Source organism: Lissotriton vulgaris, unplaced genomic scaffold, assembly GCF_964263255.1.
Source record: "Lissotriton vulgaris unplaced genomic scaffold, aLisVul1.2 SCAFFOLD_2271, whole genome shotgun sequence".
NCBI classification, from domain to species: Eukaryota; Metazoa; Chordata; class Amphibia; order Caudata; family Salamandridae; genus Lissotriton; species Lissotriton vulgaris.
In genome coordinates, this window is record NW_028255033.1 from 103312 (window position 1) to 121267 (window position 17956).

At 43.7% G+C, this 17956-nt stretch overlaps 1 protein-coding gene across 1 annotated transcript in view; it reads left to right on the forward strand.

Moving 5' to 3' along the window:
* The window catches only part of LOC147659342 (vomeronasal type-2 receptor 1-like), a 42002-nt gene extending 35511 nt beyond the window's left edge, over positions 1–6491 (forward strand). Inside the window, exon 3 of the mRNA XM_086951831.1 lies at positions 6213–6491. Within this exon, the coding sequence (XP_086807957.1) occupies positions 6213–6491 (279 nt within the window). The remainder of the gene's footprint in view (positions 1–6212) is intronic.
* Positions 6492–17956: the final 11465 nt, after the last annotated feature.

Genomic DNA, 17956 nt, shown 5'->3' on the forward strand with positions numbered 1-17956 from the left:
GCAATGCAGAACTCTTATCTGAACCACGGAGAGAGCACTCCTTAGTCTGCCCATTATTGCCCGAACCAGACTCCTTTTGCCTCCTTTTCCTCTCCTCCCGCAATCCGGCTGTCTCATCCCGTAGCGCGATCAGTTGCTTGAATAGGTCGTCAACATCTGAAAGATCAAAATCACCTTTAGCCAAATTCTCACGATATACTGACAACGATTTAGATTCTAACGTGTCTGAAAGTTCCCGATACGCGCCTACAACTTCATCCGCCAAACTAGACAGAAAATACATTAATTCAAGATCCGACCACGCTTTCTTTTCTTCTAACAACTGCTCCTGAGAAACACAATTCTTAGTTACTTTACGAGCCCAACTCCGCAAATGAGCGGACCTCGCCGCAGTAAACCTGAGAGCAGATATACCCTTGTGATCCGACTTATCCTGTCCATCGTCCTCTGAATCCCCAGCTGGAGCCGTCGGCGAAACATACGGAGGTGGTGACCGATCTAATAAAGAAAAATCATCAATTTCATTATTGAGGACGGGATAAAGTGGTCGGCGGATAGGAAATTGACCAGTCGTCTGCAATTTACGTTCCCATTCCTCCCTTTCTTTCTTCTCCTGAGCCTCCTTTTCCTCAAGCTGTAAAGCCTTATCCCGAGCAGCCTTGCGCTGCTCTTTGTCCGCCAAGGCAACCTCACGCTTCATTCGCTCGCGCACCGCTTTCTCCCACATTCGCACGCAATCAAACATATTTTGTCTAGACCTGCGTTGAAACAAACATTGCTCTACAAACTGTACTTTACGTAAATCGAACAACCCATGTAGAGGCCATTGCAATTCAGGATCGGCCTTTGTATACTTATGCCATAATTTGCTGTACATAATAGGGGGAAGGCCATGCTTGATGTACATCTCACGATTTGGTGTTCCCTCTAGGGGAGCCGGCTGTGCTTCCGCTAACCTAATTGAGGTACCCTCTCCAAGACAGCACATCCCTCGAAGTGTGCTGAAAACAGGCATGTTCAAAAAGTATCACGAAAGCGTGACACCGTATAAAAAGGCACTTACAGTACTTCACACAAATGTGCCGCTCAAAGGGAAAAAAACAAAGTTAGAGAAACATCTCTACATGCCTGCCTATGTGAAGTGCACTACACATATAAGTTCAAAGATCACAAATTCACAATGTTAGCTAACTCAAATCAAAACGTAGGACTTCGGCAAGTGTCCGAGGACTACCTTACCGATCACAAATCACAGAACTTCAGTAAGCGTCCGAAGACTACCTTACCGAACACAAAGCTTACCCAAATTCTCAAATGTTCAGATTCCAACTGCCAAGGTCTTGTAAGCCAAATCAACCAAACGGCACTTTCTCAGCGATGCAGACACTCGAAAACTCAGTCGGAGACCGGCGCCACCTGGAAGGTCAGATCGGAAGGAAAGGAAAAAACACCGTGGCAGCCAAGACTCGGGTCACTCGTGGCAGCGCGCGTCCATGGCGAGTTTCCAAGCCTTCGTCACGACCTCTCCTTCGGGCATCCGAGTCGCCGATGAGTCCCTTCGTGGTCGCCAATTTGAAGTAATCAGGGTTCCCAAGGCCTACATGTTACGAAGATAACCCACTTACAATCAAGAACTGTTGGCACGGAAACTGTAAAAGTCAAATAACAAGTTTATTAAGACCCCATGGGGTGGTGGTACACTCATACAGCACCCTTCGGTAATGCAAGAGGTATCACACCGAACATCGGTGTGACCCTTCTTTTATATGATTCTACAGGTAATAAAACGTACACGCGGCACAAAGTTACAGAACATTATGTACATATAAGGGCATATTTTGGAATACTGCCAGCTCATTGGAGGGTTTCAAACCCACTGGTCAGTTTGCGGCACATTCCTGAGGAACGACTGGTCAGTGTGAACTGCGCATGTGTGGCTTGACCAGTACTAAAAATAGCCTGTTGCTGGGCAGACTGAAGTGGTCAGTGGAACAGACAACGGACTAAAGGGCACGCCGGCCACGAGGCCGTTCATGATCTAAGATGGCCGCCAACACGTACAAAATGGCGTTTCTATGTATAGCTAATTTAATCAGGAATCGTGTAGCAAAGCTAAGCGCTAACCCAGCCATCGTCAAAATACGACATTACCATGAATGTTTCTTCTTTTTTTAAATCAATATTTAAATAAAGTATAATTTAGTACCAAAATATAAATGTACCTGCACAATATTATTCATATATTTTAATAATCGCCTTACCTTTTCCCCATAAACCCAACATTCTGCTATTATCAAGTAAGAACTAATATATTCTTAAAAAGAAACAATAATCATTAAAAGTTACAAAAAAATGCAATTAATAATAATCATACAACAGTAATGAATTAATACAATAGCAGTTAATAATTAACTCACACATATGATATATTAAACAATATTTAAAAAAACAATATTTTTTTACAGCTATATTAAAAACAACACTTACAATGTTATTCTTACAAATGAAATTCTTTTAACACACTATTCTAATTAGATAGTTTGCCCAAACAACCCTCTGTTTGTGTAATGCTTTGTGAGCACTTAAAGCTCTCATCTGATTGATACGAGGACGACTTGAAGACCAAAGATCTGTTCATCACAGACACTATTCAAGCTACAGAAATAGTCGAGACAACCTAATGGTAAATCAAGCATTGAAATATCCAATTGGTCCAACTGATTATATTATCGTATGTGTTTATCTGGTTGTTCATCTGTAGGTGAGTCTATGTATATAACTAGATGTTAATGGCTAGATCGATTGAACGGGTAGATGTATCAAGGAGTGAGTGGATACATCAGTTACTTGGTACCCAGGAGGGCAGGTAGAAGATTCTTGAGTCAGAAGATGGGTGAGAGGATTTCTCTCAAGGGGAAAGGTAAAAAAGCAGTTCTCGGGACAAGTGAGTAGATGCTGAGTGGGTCAGATTCACTAGTGAATAGTTGCATGAATAAGTTAATGAATTCATGAGCCAGCTGTGATATAAATGATTACATGGTAAAAGAGGATGATTGGAAAGTGGGTAGCTGGAAGAGAGTGGTTTATGTGTGAGTGGGGAAATGATTGGGTTAATTATTGAGTAGATGAATGATAGGGAGATTGAGTTGATGGATGAGAGATAGGGCATCTGAGGGAGTGGGCAATTGAGTGGCCAGGGTAAGCTGATGCCTGGATTTGAGAGCAGTTGCCCGAACGCCTAGATATCTGGCTGGATGAATTTAGTCATCAGTATTAGAGTCTCACTGTGGTCCAAATGGATGCTGATCCACTTGATATTTTTAGGAATCATTTTGTGGTATATTATGTGGCAATCTGCACTTTGGCCATTTCCAAATGTTGAGCACATCTCATCATCAGCAGCCATACCTTGTGTGGTAAGGCAGTAGCTCACATCTATCCCTGATGATGAATTTTGACCTATGCTTCCAGATGAGAGAGGGTACAGTAGTTGCTTGAAGGCAAGGTTGGATAGGGATAGAAGATACGCCCAGTAACCAAAATGTAGATGTATTGACTGGGTAGTCTGTGAGGAGTGAGTAATTGCATACATGTGAACTTATTTCAGAATATGGCAGTGGAGATGTTATGGAAATGCAGCACTGCAATTCATGTTTTTCCTTCGAAATCAAAGAGAAAAAAACAATGACACATCCCAGATTGTCTAACCACAAAGCACTGTTAGTCTGTTGATGCATTTTGCAGTGAGATAATAGCAATATTGTCCCCTTCTTGCCTCTTTCCAAGTTTAATTTTTCCACCTCTAAATCATTTTAGGCTACTATGCTATTTATTCAAGGCTGAAACCTAACGTCTGGCAAATCTGGGAACACCCTAGACATATTGCCAACGTTGCGAGATCTGTCAAAATGTCCTGCAGTCCTAGCATGTGCCTTTATTCCTTCTTATATAAAGATTGAATTCTGTTTTCTAGGCTAATGTTCTGCTTTACCAAAACTGTTTTTAAACTCATTGATGCACAGTTGGAGTCACCATAAGATTCCTAGGTCAGCTTGAAAACATTTCTTGTGCACTGGATACTCTGTTTCCTTGTAACTCTTCAAGTCTAAGCCCAATAAAAGGGTCTCAAATAACCATCACCAATTAAAACATCAGGCAGAGCATTGGGAAAGCATTGAATTAATTCAAAGCTGTGATCTCAACAAACCACTCAGTGGGGCTCAACAGCTAAAAAATATGACTTGCATGCCTGGATAAATGAGACAGATAATTCAAATAAATAGCCATGTGTAGGGATGGTACATCACATTTTAACAACAAGCTTCCTGGTACCTTTACCCCCAAATGAGCTGTGTGGGAACCTCTTGCCTTCTCTGACAGCCAAATGAATGCATCAAGTTCAGTTTCCTTTCTCCCTGAATGCCGTCACCCATTAGTGCCTACCTGTTCTATCCCTCTTTGTGAGATCTTCCAATTACTGATAATGATGTCAGAATGATCTTTATGGGCTTTAAAGAATATTCCTCACCATGGAATGTTAGCCTGGTTCTCACTGAACTATTACATTCCATCACCAAACCTGCTCTCCACAGGATCAAGTGCTCAATAACATCACCATCAGCACTAATTGAAGGAAACCATTAGACCTATAACATCTTTAAACCTTTGGAACTTTCTCAGACTTATCACCAGTTTCAAAGACTCTAGAAATAGTCATCTGCCAGTAGTATTCCCAGCAGGAACTAAAATGGCCTCATATGTGACTTTCAGCTAGTTTCATTGACCTCAGGTCGATTCTGTGAAAGCAACGAAGAAAAAATACTCAATTCCTCTTGGTCCCATTTCATCACTATCAGCCACACAGTGCTCCTCGACAGACTCCCCATTTCATTGGCACCAATGTATAGTGCCATTTAATTGACCCGTTTGCTATTTATTTTTCTCATTTTTCGAAAGCAGTGAAGAAAACCTTGTAGTGGCCTCATGTTATTTTGCATCAGATACAAAGATGGTTGAAAACATATTCCCTCATATATTGTACCTGGAAATCTCTTTGAGTGGTGATATAGATTGAAGGAATATGTCAACCATGTATGTTGAGTTAAAGGGGGAATACCCTTGGCAAAGAGTCTGCAGGGTGAAGGAGCAGTAACGGTCTTAGGCATCTGACAAACAGGTCCAAAGAAAGAAAGAGTATTGAGGCTGGCACAAGAGGGCTAGAAGGCAGCTTGAAGACATTGTCTTTTAGTGATTTCATGAATTCGCAAATGTAAGACTCCCTATGCAAAGAAAGCGGCATAGAGCCCCAGAGGGATGAGTAAAACTTCTACATCTTGTATAAGAAGTCAGGTGAACAGCAAGTTAGAATAGAAAGGGTCAGCAGACATGAGGCAAGCAAGAGTGACTGTTTATCAAGAGCCCAGTCATGTATGATTTTGCAGGTGAGGCGAATAGATTGGAAATGTAGCTGTTTCATTTACAAGGAGGGAGCCAAGTAAATACCCTTCACACGTGTGATATGGTCATGTTCTTGCAGGCCAAATTGGAGATAACCAGAACTAGTTTACTGTCTTTTTATGTAATAATGAAATGCTTTTAGGTCTTATTACTTTTTTGTCTATATTTTGTGAAGTCATAGTGACAGTGCCCAGGAGGAACTTTTCATTCATTCAATAAGCTCCAATTACTGCCTTTGCTTACTTTTATGTAAATCTTGGCAATCGTTTTTGAGAAATCAATCTTAGAATAATTTGCTGGGTGGCATTGAAATGGTTGCATTGCACCTACGTACATGTTGGTGTCCAGAAAGCTTTTCTGACCCTACGAAGAGCAGACTGGGATTAAACCTATGGTCTGTCAGCCCCAGGGTGGGGTGGATGGAGCCTAGTTGAAGTTGATATACAAGTGCATTAGTGCATTAGCTTATCATTATGAAAATAAATTAATAACTAGGCAGGGTAGCTGGATCATTTTCAATCCTATCCATGTTAGGAACATGTCAGGGTAGCATCCTGGGTGCATGGACCTGAGGTGTCTCCAGCACCATATGCATGAACTAGTGTCCTGCATTTGTGTGGATTTATTTGACAATGCATCTTTTTCATCCCCTTAACCCTATAACCGTGTAACATAGAAGAATGTTGTAGGCCAAACATGCAAAATAAATGAGTCAGTTTATTAGTTTAACAGAGTCCTATTGTTTCTAATTTCAGATGTTGCAGTACGTGAGGAGTGTGCGCTTTAAAACCAGCTCTGGAGAGGCAGTCTTTTTTGATAAAAACGGTGATGTGCAGGCAACTTTTGATTTGCTAAACTTCCAGATCTCCTCAGAGGGCACGGCAACACTGGTGAAGGTAGGGAGCTGTGACGTCAGTGCCCCTGAAGGGAAGCAAATCAGAACAGAGGATGAAGCCATGATGTGGAACACTGGGGACAACCAGGTGAGAATATTTGAAGATTTTTTCATGAAAGGACAAGGTATTACCGCCTGATGCAAGATCCAGACCGATGCAAAGTATAATGATAAATCCGTAGAGTGCAGCAAGGTGCATTTATTGATTTAATTTCTCAAATACACTTCTCAAGGAGATATCCCCTAAAATGTTCAAAAGTCTTAAACACTGAAATTAGCAGGAAACAATACAGCTGTCACTCATGTGTAGCAATTATATAGAAGATCAAGTGAACATCACAGCCCAAAAACATAAAGTAATATGATGAGGAGGGTTTTCAATTCATTATTGATCCTTAACCTGTTTCCTCCTTCATATCAGCAGAATAAAACAACAGGAGCATCTTATGTATCCGGAAAGTTTGACGCCATTTGAGGCACTGGCTCAGTCTGTACAGCTCAAAATTGAGTGCCTTTATCAAAGATTTATTACCACACAAGTTTGTATCACATATTTAAATTAATCAGGACATATAAAGGACCACTAATCACCCAATAGCATATCCAGGCACCTTCAGACCCTGGAGGATTATTCGAACAGCCAGGTCTTGTGGGACATTTTGGATTCCGAAAGTGAGGTGTTATTCTAGGGGTGTGTGGAGAGGCTGCTCTAGGTCTTTGCTGCAATGTGGGAGAAGGATCGTTCTCTACTTCTGCTTCAGTAGATGCAGGGAGTATGAGCTAGTAAAACGGACGCTGAGAATAGTCTTCTTGATGGTCAGATGAAGTTCAGCTGGTGGTTAATGAAGGCTGGTCCTTGAAATGGCATCTCTTCTGGGAGGGGAGTCTGTGTGGTTATCTAAATTGGGGTATAAGTGGGCTCATCAGTGAAGGCCAAGGATGAGTCTGGTTTGAAGTTTCCGTAGGAGGTGTGCAAGGATTCCTAAGTAGAGGGCGTTATCATAACACATTCAGCTGGTGATGAAGGCCTGTGTCATGGTGGTTCTCGTGTGTAAGGGAAGTCATTTGAAGATCTTACTTAGCATGCACAGATGAGGATGCAGCTGAATGAGATGACATGTGTCTGTGATTTCGTGGTGAGCTTTTGTCAATAATGATTCTGCTGTTTCTTGCATGGTCAGAGGGAGTGGATGCGGGTCCTAGGTCTTAAGGCCATTCTGTGTGTTGGTTCTGTTGTCAAAGATAATAAAGGCCTTTACCATGCATTTCTTCACCATTTATTTAAGTTAAGTAATGGGGGTTTTGGGGGTGTCCCAACAAAAAGATAAAAATGAAACATATATATTACCTACTGGCGGTCGCCAGTAGGTAGTTATAGTTAGGACCTAGTTCTATTTAGAATAACTTTAACACCGATTGACGAATCTTTGGGAAATTTTCCAAGAAGATGGCCTGCTCAGTTCCGCTCCATCCCTGAATGTTTGGGGGTGATTAGTGAATCGGGCCGAAAAAAAACAGGGTCCCAAAATGTGTTGTCCCCCATGCAATTTTTCATAGGCACTGTTAGACACGGCTACAGCCCGAACTGCTGAACGGAATTACACCAAATTTGGCAAAAAGGTAGAGTTTGGTCCATAGATTGTGCTTTTTGTTAAATGGTGTAAATCCGTTCAGTAGTTCCTGAGAAAATGAAAATTAATGTTATAGATATATCTGTTGTAAAGTACGAGTACTGTCCGAGGCCTTTACGCGTACCATTACGAGCACAAGCTGCATGCTAATTGGTTTTAAACTGTCTGTCAACACTCCAAACCAGGAAGTCTTGGCAGCCATCTTGTGCCTCGGTAGAACCGAGGCACAAGTAAATTGAATAACAAGTGCACAAAAGGTGCAAATGGGGCAGGGTAGAAGCACCCTGACTCCCTAGGCCTGCTCAGGGGGTCCCACAAGGACCCCCAAGTCCCCCCCAAAAATGTTACATTTTTTTTTAGATTGTGGGATACTCATAGGGTGCCCATACCGCGTGAGAAAAAAATCAAAGCCCACTTCATTGTTAATTAGCATCCATGGGGGCTAAATACCGGGGGCAGTGTCTTATTTATAATGGGGGCCTTAAGCCCCCCAACACGCCCCAGGGACCGCCAATTCCCAGGGGCTCTAATATTGAAAATCGGGGAGTCCATGAAGGACCCCCCAGCCCCAGGGACCACCACCCCTGGGGCTTTTAAATATTGTGAGTGGGGCAACGCGGCCCCCCTCCTGGAGCCTTGTATATTTGGAAAATAGGAAAGTAGATTGCTTTTCCTAAGGTGGAGCAGCATGTATGCTTCTCTTACAAAGAAAGAATAGAGAGGCAACAAAAAAACGAACTGTACAGAGAAAATATTCAACAAAATGTTTATATGCATTCATGAATGAATAATAGTCCTTCATTGATGTTCATAAAAGGATTTTATTGCAATCTTCATAAAGTATCTTGGAAAAGATGAACAAGCAACACATCTAACGCATTTCACCCAAGTTGGGCTTCCTCAGGGCAGATATTATAAACGAAGAAAGCAAACGGGTAAGGCAATCTTTGGATGGCGCATATAGGTCTCTGTTTCTTAATTGAAACTATTTAAAGGTTATGGTATACAACAACTTCTTATTTCCACTGAGAAAAGCAGCGTTCAATGAACAAATGTGTAGGCATATAACGGCGATATATACAGAAGAACTTTATAAGTACAGTTGCAACTTCTCAATCACAGATTTCAGTAAACTACAGCTGGTGAGCACTATGATTTGTGTCACTATGCATCTCGAGCAAGTTATATGTCGCGCTACAACATCAGTCTCCCGGTTGAGTTTCTTGCCAACGTAGAGGTCAGAAACCACGCGAAAAAAAGAAAAACGTTTTTTTGTTGCCTCTCTATTCTTTCTTTGTTTGTAATATTTGTAATATTGGGGTTCTCAGGCAGTGGACCTAAGAGGTGAGCAACATTGGCAAATACGATTTTGCTGTGACTTCAGTCTATATTGTGGGTAGTGCAACCTGGAAATCCTTACTGCCTTTCGTTGCTCTGTGTAATGTAAGCTTCTCTCCCTGATGAAAAGAAATGCCGGCTTTCGCATGATGCGTTGAGCTGGCAGGGACCGTGGGGGCATTGGGGCTCCCCCATGGTCCCCAATTGTTTTAGTGGAGCCCCGGGGGATGGTGTCCCCTGGGATAATAAAAATCAGTGATAGGGGCTATTTTTTTACTGTAAAATTATAGAACGACATATGGTGAGAGGTTTCTAAGTTGTCCCGTACGCGTACCTAAGCTCGAAATAGAAAAATATTTTTCAAATATTTATCAAGTTTATGTGTTTAGATGTTGGGTGGCTCTAAAAAGAGCCCTTGTGTTTATTGGGAGATTTTAGTACCTACAAGTAAGTTCCGATGCAGAGTCAAAAGTTCAAGTGGAAGACTCCCTCATCCCCTCATCTGTAAAATGTACACCATCTCTCCTATAGATGCCATGCATATTGAAACACAGATTGTTGTTGTAAATGGACCCCATTCTATTATCTTGGAGAAAAGCAGAAACAGATTTATTCACATGTTTCCTAGCTTTCTCAATCTGTGGACAAAATTAATTGGACCAGTTCCATTTCTGCCTTTGGAATATATTAGAATAGACAAAGGTAGCTTGGGGGAAAAGTGACATCAGTTTAATAGAGGTGTCCTTAATAAACATTTACAGACCTACTCCAGTCAAAGTGCCTAGGTCATTGCCACCACAGTGCACAAAATTGAGGTTAGGGGGTTGTAGATGTAAAAAGGATTTCACCAATGGCATCATTTGGTGCCACTTTAACCCTCTCTGTCCAATCCATTTAATGTCTACATTTGGTAAACCTAGGTCTTTGTGATTTCCTTTCTTTTCTGCGTACCTTTGGCTCCATAAAATATAGCTGTGTCCCCCAATCCACACTCTAAGCTTCACTTTGATAACTTTATTTTGGTCGAAGACTATAAAAGTGCAATAAAATATGTACAAGCACGGTGATAAAATATAAATACATTGAGTTAAAAATGTATTAAACAATAGATATCAAAGTAATAGGAGTAGAAGCAGTCGTCCCTTAGTCCTTGTGGATTATTGTGGATCTTCTCCTCCATTAACCAAGAAGAAACCGGAAAACAGCAAAGACAATGGGGGGGGTAGTGTCATAAGTTAAGACTCTATGGGCAGGAGCACAGTGTCTAAAGCCCAAATTATTGCAAAGTGGGATAATCCAGCACTTCCGAATTTCACCATATGCTGGGCAGAAAAAGAGGATATGTGTGATGTCTACCCTGTCATGATTGCAGGCAGGGCAGTTAAGTTTAGTTGCTTTTGCCCATCTTGAAGTGAATTCTCCGACTGGTAGGGATCCATGTCTCAATTGAATGTATAGCTTTCTTGCCAGTGGAGGTTGCACCAAGTCCAAAAACGCCTCCTTCCTGAATTCGACTTTGGTTGTGAGGAAATCACTGGATAGTCTGCCCAGGGAATTCGAGGAATGTAGCATTTTGAGGTTTTACGCGTTAACAGCTGCCACCAGGACAGTCCTTTGAGTCCTCAAACAGCTATCCTCCGGTGTGTCCCACAGTTGGGGAAGGCCGATTTGGTAGAAAAGGGAAATGTGTTAGCCATGGTATGTTCTTGGTCTTTAACTGCCCCCAAATGATTTTAAATTCTGCTCTAAACGGTTCCAGCTCCGGGACAGACCAGAGCCTTCTCCAATAGAGCAGAGGTCGGGCTGCCGCCAGCTCAGTAATAGGTTCCAGACCCAGGTCCAAACGTAATGGGAGCAAAGGTGTGCTTTGCGGGAGATCAAACAGATGCTGCATGAAAGAATTTTCCACTTTCATCAGGTTCCATGTGTTAGTGTGTCCCCAGAGTTCTGCTGAATATAAGGCTGCAGACCTAACCTGTATTTTATATATCTCTAGGGCAGGGGAAACCGGTTTAAAGGATGAGGCACTGCAAAATCTGCCTATGCCACCCGCTATCTGTGCTAATCTCAAGGAGGATTTAGAGACTTGCTGGTCCCATATGAATTGTTCTGTCAGAGTCACTCCCAAGTATATGAAGGTCTTAACTCTCTCAAGAGGGGTTCCGTTCAATGTGGGGTTGGGGCGAGTGTGCCTCGGGGGGTTGAAGATCATAAACTTGGTTTTCTCCAAGTTGATCTCCATGCCCCGCGTGGCGCAGAAAGAAACAAACCCATCCAAAACCCGCTGGATGCCCGATGATGTCCGCGACAACAACAAGGTGTCGTCCGCGAACATCAGAGCGGGCACCCTACCAGTGACCAGGCATGGTGCATCATTGTCCTTGACACAATTAAGTCTGTCTATCAGGCCGTTGACATATAAGCTAAAGAGGGTAGGGGCTGGTACGCAGCCCTGGCGTACTCCTCGTGTGACAACAATCAGATAATTCCCCGTTCTTCCCACACCTCACCTGGGTGTAATTCCCAGTGTGAAGCCGGATTATGGAGTGCAGTAAATAAGAAGGGAGACGAAGATCCTCCAAGACCGACCAGAGCCTTTCCCTCGGGACCAGATCGAATGCGGCCCGCAGGTCCACAAAGACGAGGTAGAGGCTGCCACCCTCTACTCTTGCAGTTTTCCAGTATAGGACCTGGAGTCGAAAGATCTGGTCCGGGGTCGAGACCCCTGATCTAAAACCGGCTTGGAGGGTGGTCAAGATTTTGTTTTCCTTCATCCAGCCCAATAGCCTCTCCAGCAGAATTTGGCTAATCAGCTTCTGTGTGGTATCGAGTAGACTAATTGGTCTATAGTTTGATGGAGCAAGCGGACAACTCTTTTTAAAGATTGGAACAATCTCTGCTCCGAGCCAGGTTTCAGGGACTGGGGATCCCCGTTTGACAGCATTAAACAGAACCAACAAATATGGGGCCCAGATCTTTGGCTGGGATCTAAAAAGATCTCAGGGGAGGTTATCCAGGCCCGGGGCCTTGCTCGGGAGCGATTTCTCAATTGCCAGTTCTACTTCTCTGAGTGTGATGTTAATTGGGCAGTAAGCGGGGGCTCCAGTAAGGGCACCTATTTTTACAGTTGCAGGACAGAGTCCAAGCCCAAGGCCCAAGGCCCCCGGCAATCTGCGCTCATGCAGGAGGTCTGGGGTCATTGGGGGCTCGGAAGCTCGGTCAGAGCCGTGGGTTCTATAAGGGTAAGACCCTAAACCTGGGGCCCCCGGCAGTCGACACTCGTGCAGGGGGTCCAGGGGTGTGCTGATACGGGAGTCCGAGGTCCCGGATCCCAAGGCCCCTGGCAGTCAGCTCTCGTGCGGGGGGTCTGGGGCAGCCGAGGTCTCGGAGACCCAATCAGAACTGGGGTTCTGGCAAGGGAAAGACCCAGTGACTGGGGCCCCCCACAATCGACACTCGTGCAAGGGGTCCCAAGTCATGCGGGTGCAAAGAACCAAACTCTCTGTCCCCGGGGCCCCCGGCAGTCGACTCTCATGCCTGGGGTCCCACGGCACGACATCATGTGTAGTCAAAGCCAGTTCTGAAATCTCCCCCTGGGGAAACCACCCACTATCCTTCAACTCAGGGCTTGTGTAAAGTGACCTAAAGTGAGCCTCCCACACTATAGGGGCAATATTCGAGACCCCAGTGTCTCTCTCACCTATCACTGAAGAGGTGACAATTAGCCAAAAGGTCTTGGAATCTTTTAGAAGCAGTGCTTGTCTCAGCTCTTCCCACCTAGATTCCTCCCACTCACTCTTTGCTTTAATAAGTGCCTTCTTGTACAGCAGTCTAGTTGTTCTAATTTTAGGGACATCCTTGGATTTAATAGCCTTAAGTAGATCTTTCTTAAGGTTTTTGCATGTGTGGTTGTGCCAGGGATGTGTTTTATTCCGGTGCGGCTTGGTCCCGCTGACCGGATAAAACACCTCCCCTAGACTCTCAACTAACTTTCTGTGGATTTCTATATTCTGCCCATGGGAGGTAGAGCTTCCCATGTCACTTATTAATGGGACAGCTAACTGATAGATTTGTGCAAGACGGGTAGGAGAGTCTAGGCAAGAAGGCCATTTTACTCTTCTCCTATTATTAGATAAGATATAAGGTGGGGGTGCCAGGGTGGAATTAGAGGCAGGATTAGTCAACCCAAATGCAGTGGGTTTAAGCGCTAATACCAGGGCATTGTGGTCGCTATCATGCCTTGGGACAACTTCAAAAACTTTAAACTTGCCCCAGTCTTTAGCCTCCATCATAAGATAGTCGATAGTGGAAGTTCGATTAATCCTGTTGTATGTGGGCAGGGCGGTATTTTTATTATTGCCCCTTCCATTGCATGCCCGCAGAGACATTGCAAGGGTCATGGCGTTAATTTGTAAAACTAGCGGGGTCCAGGCCTTTACTGGAACTATTTTTGAGGCTGGAATTTGCCAAAGCAAGTCCACCTCATCCTCCTCACACGACTCGTATCCACCCAGTGGTTCGAACTGGCAGTTCAGATCACCACCTAGGATGATCGAGGTTGCAAGGTCAAGAGATTGAAGGAAGTGGTTGAGCGCTTGAATAGTGCTTGATTCTTTTCCATTCATTATGGGCCTAGAATAGACGTTAATAATAGCCAGTGTGGATCCGCCAACAGATGTTAGCAAAACACATAGGATATCAGGCGAGTTTGTGCCCACCTGCACGCCCTGCATACCTAAGTGCAGACCTACCCATATGGCAAGGCCTCCCGAAGGGCGGCGTTTCCCGCATGTGACTGCAGGGATGGCATAGGTTGCAAAACCAGGGTTTTCAGTCTTCTCAAGGGACCAGGTTTCTTGCATTAGGCAGATATCAAAAGTGGACATGAAGGAGGTCCAGTCAGGTATAAGTAACTTATTTTTTAGACCTGCGACATTCCACGAGAGTATTTTTATACTGCACTCCCTGTCCTTTACTTTATCCTTTACTCCCCCTCGTGCATTTGATGGTACCTGGTTGGGCCTCTGGTCAATCTTTGGCTCCTTCCTCATTAAAGCTTGAGGGGTGAGGGTCACAGAGCCAACAGAGGGTAGTGGCTTTTCCTGAGTTAAGTCGCCTACTACTGGGCTGCCTTCTTTGTGTTCTCTTGGGGGTGTGCAAGGCCGCGTGAGTCAATCCACCTCCTCGAGGACGCTAAACCTATTCCAATGAGGTTGTATTGGAAAGAGCGAGGTTTGTGATAGGAAGCCCTCCCCAAAAGGCTGCCAGGGATAATTCCCGTTTAGGTGGAAGACAGGATTCCTAAAGTTCTGTGGTCTCTTATTTTGGGGCTGTTTGTAGCTCGGAGTGGGGTAAAAGTAGGACAAATGCATAGGAAATATTTGCGACTCTCTATAGGAAGGGGTTCTGCAAATGTGGTCAACAGCAGAAGAGTCCCTGAAATTGATTGTTATAACATCCCCTGCCACTGTTTTAGGGCCCCTCCCAATCCATCCTACTCTTCTCACTGCCAATATGTGACCTGATATATTAGGGGGTAGGGGTCTGTTCAAGCTTAGCCACTGTCACCTTTGGCTCCATACAATATAGCTGTGTCCCACAATCCACACTCTAAGCATCTTGAAGGGAGGTCTGGATGCAATCAGATGGTGTCTCTAAATGAAGTGGCAGTTTGAAAAGTAAAATTTTTCGAAAATGGTGGATAACATGCAGTTTGAAAAAAGAAAAGAAATGATTGGTAGTTTGAGAACATTCCACACTGAAAACTAGGGTGTATGTTTCTGGTTTTTGGAAGCCTGATTTTTATTGGTTAACTAAAACTGATAGAAAATAACATTGCATAAGATTAGCTGGTATATTGACAAGTCAAACACACTTGCTGTTTTGGTGTGCAACAATCTATGATGAACTTTTGACCTGTGTTATCAGTTAGGTGTTTAATAAAGTGTTTCTATGGTAACAGGCAGAAGGCAGAATGGGGGTAGGGTAGAAAGTTATGTCATTTGGAAAGGGTTCAAATGTTGAAGCAATAGAAATGTGTGTTTGCTTTTGAGTTAATATGGGAAGTAATGTGATTTGTTAATCATATGTATATGTGTGTCGATTGAGTGTGTAGATTGTCAGAAAAAGTTTGCTGTTTGCCAAAGGAATTTCTGACCCCTAGGCCTGCTCTTGGGGTTCTACAAGGACCCTTAAAGCCTAAATATATATATTTTGTTTTTGTGAAAAAAAAATACACAAAGCACGCTTTATTGTTAATTAGCCCCCGGGAGGGCAAAATCCTGGGGACAATCTATTTATTTATATTAGGGGGCCCAGAGGGACCCTTCAGCCACAGGGAATGCCACCCCGGGTCTTAAATGTTACGTATGTGGGGGGCTCAAGGTCCCCCCAGAGCCCCGGGGACTGCCATCCCCCGGGGCTTGTTTTTTTAAGAAAAAGAAATACCTGTGTGGGGGGCTCATGCTCCCCCACATGCCCCGGGGACTGCCACCTTCCCAGATTTCTATCATTCAAAATAGGGGTGTCTGTGATGGACCCCCCAGCCCTGGAGACCAGCATCCACAGGGTCTTTTAAATGTTGGGAGGGAGGCCGCGCTGCCTCCCTCCTGGAGCCTTGTGGTGGCCATGGGGACTGCCACCCCCAGGACCGGCTCCCGCAGTGTCCTGGGGTGCCTCCCCTGGGACACTGTAGTTTGCTATGGTAGGGCGGGAGCCTCGTGGTTCCCACCCTACCATAGCAAACTGCTTTCCTAATCGGAAAAGAGAGCAGGTTAACGTGCTCTCTCTTCCAAATAGGAAAGCATATTGATTTTCGTTATAGGAAGCAGCATGTAAGCTGCTCTCTCAGACGAAAAAGAATGGACCGTGGGCGCATTGGGGCTCTCAACACGGTCCCTAATGTTTTATTTGAGCCCCGGGGTATGGGGTCCCCGGGGATAATAAAAATTAGTGTTAGGGGCTATTTTTGTTTACAGTAAAATTTTAATACGCCTACCAAGCGTGGCCGTACGACGTATGATATGAGGTTCCTAAGTCATCCTGTACGCGTACCTAAGCAAGAAAAAAATTATTAAAAAATATGTTTTAGAGATATCTATCAAGCTTTTGTGTTTAGATGTTGGTTGGTTCTAACAAGAGCTTTTTTCTTTATTACTACAGTTAAGTAATTATCTTTTGCATATTCTAAACTTGTTGAGGAGGAGTGTTTTACAGTGTGCTGAACTTTTGACCTCTGTGGACAGTTGACTTTTGCATGATTTGTTGTGGGTAGGGTTCAAAGATATGTCAGTTGGAAAGGGTTCAAATGTTGAACCAATAGAAATCTGTGTTTGGTTTTGAATGAATGTGTGAAGCAATTTGATTTGTTATTAATATGTAAATATGTGTAAATTGAGAGGGAAAATGTGCCATTTTTTGGTTTTGCTGCGAACACTGAAGTAGTGAGATTCTGTGGTGCATTTTGTTTTTAGTAAGAGTAATGTGTTAATCCTTCTAAAGTGTTTAGAATCGCATTGTGAGTTTGTCTGCATATGGATAACTACTGTGATAAAAGCATTTGGTAAGTTAATGTGTTTAGTGAGTCAGCTGGGTAAGCTGAGCGCATTATAAATTTCATATTATTATTATTATTAGCTTTGTGTATTAAAGTGCAGTACTAAAAAATGTAGATTGTGTGCAGTCACTTTGTCAGTTGTAGAGTAGTTAATAGTGTTGCTAGTTTAGAATTAGGCTTCTGTTTTAAATTTTCAATTTTCCGGTCAGTATACATACACTACTGTAAACTCTCTGGGAAATATTTACAAGCCTCTTGTGCGTCTTTGTGCTGCCATTGCATCACTTTTTTGATGTAATGTTTGCACAAATAATGCAGCAAATTGCTTATGTATTTGCAAAATGACTCCTTTTGCAAATACCTGTCTCACTGAAATATAGTAGTTACATACATCGAATGTGTGCAGTCACTTTATCGTTTCTTGATTAGTAAGTTCCTTTGCTCTTTGCTCTTTGTGGACATTTTTTTTAAATCACCCAGACTCAACTGGCATCTGTGTTTGGACGGCGCTAAAGTGACGTTGGAGTTCTGCTCGGGGAGACCATTCCACTGGTGGCAACGCAGACGGTCTTGCCTACAACTCCCAGCATTCCTGGCACTCTCTCGGCCCGCAGCTGTCCCACGACATCTGTAAATGCCAGGAGGCGCTTATAAGCACGCCGAGTCCCCCGCAGAGCGGGTTCCTTTGCTCTTTGCTCTTTGTGGACATTTAGTTTATATCGCTCAGACTCACCTTGCATCTGTGTTTGGAAGGCACTGAAGAACCGTTGGAGTTCCGCTCTGGGAGACCGTTCTGCTGGTGGCAACGCGGACGGTCTTGCCTACAACTCCCAGCATTCCCAGCGCTCTATCAGCCCACATCTGTCCCGCATCATCTGTAAGGGCCACGAGGTGCCTATAAGCACGCCGAGTCTCCCACAGCGCCCGTCATAGCCCGACAGAGACTGGACTGGGCCCTCCCTCTGATATTTGGACATTTCTAGCCCTATAACTGCGTGGTAAACTTCAACTATTAGTGTGGTTGGACTTACTGTATTTTTATATTTTTAAAGTGCATTGTATACTCCTTTTTTATTCTCC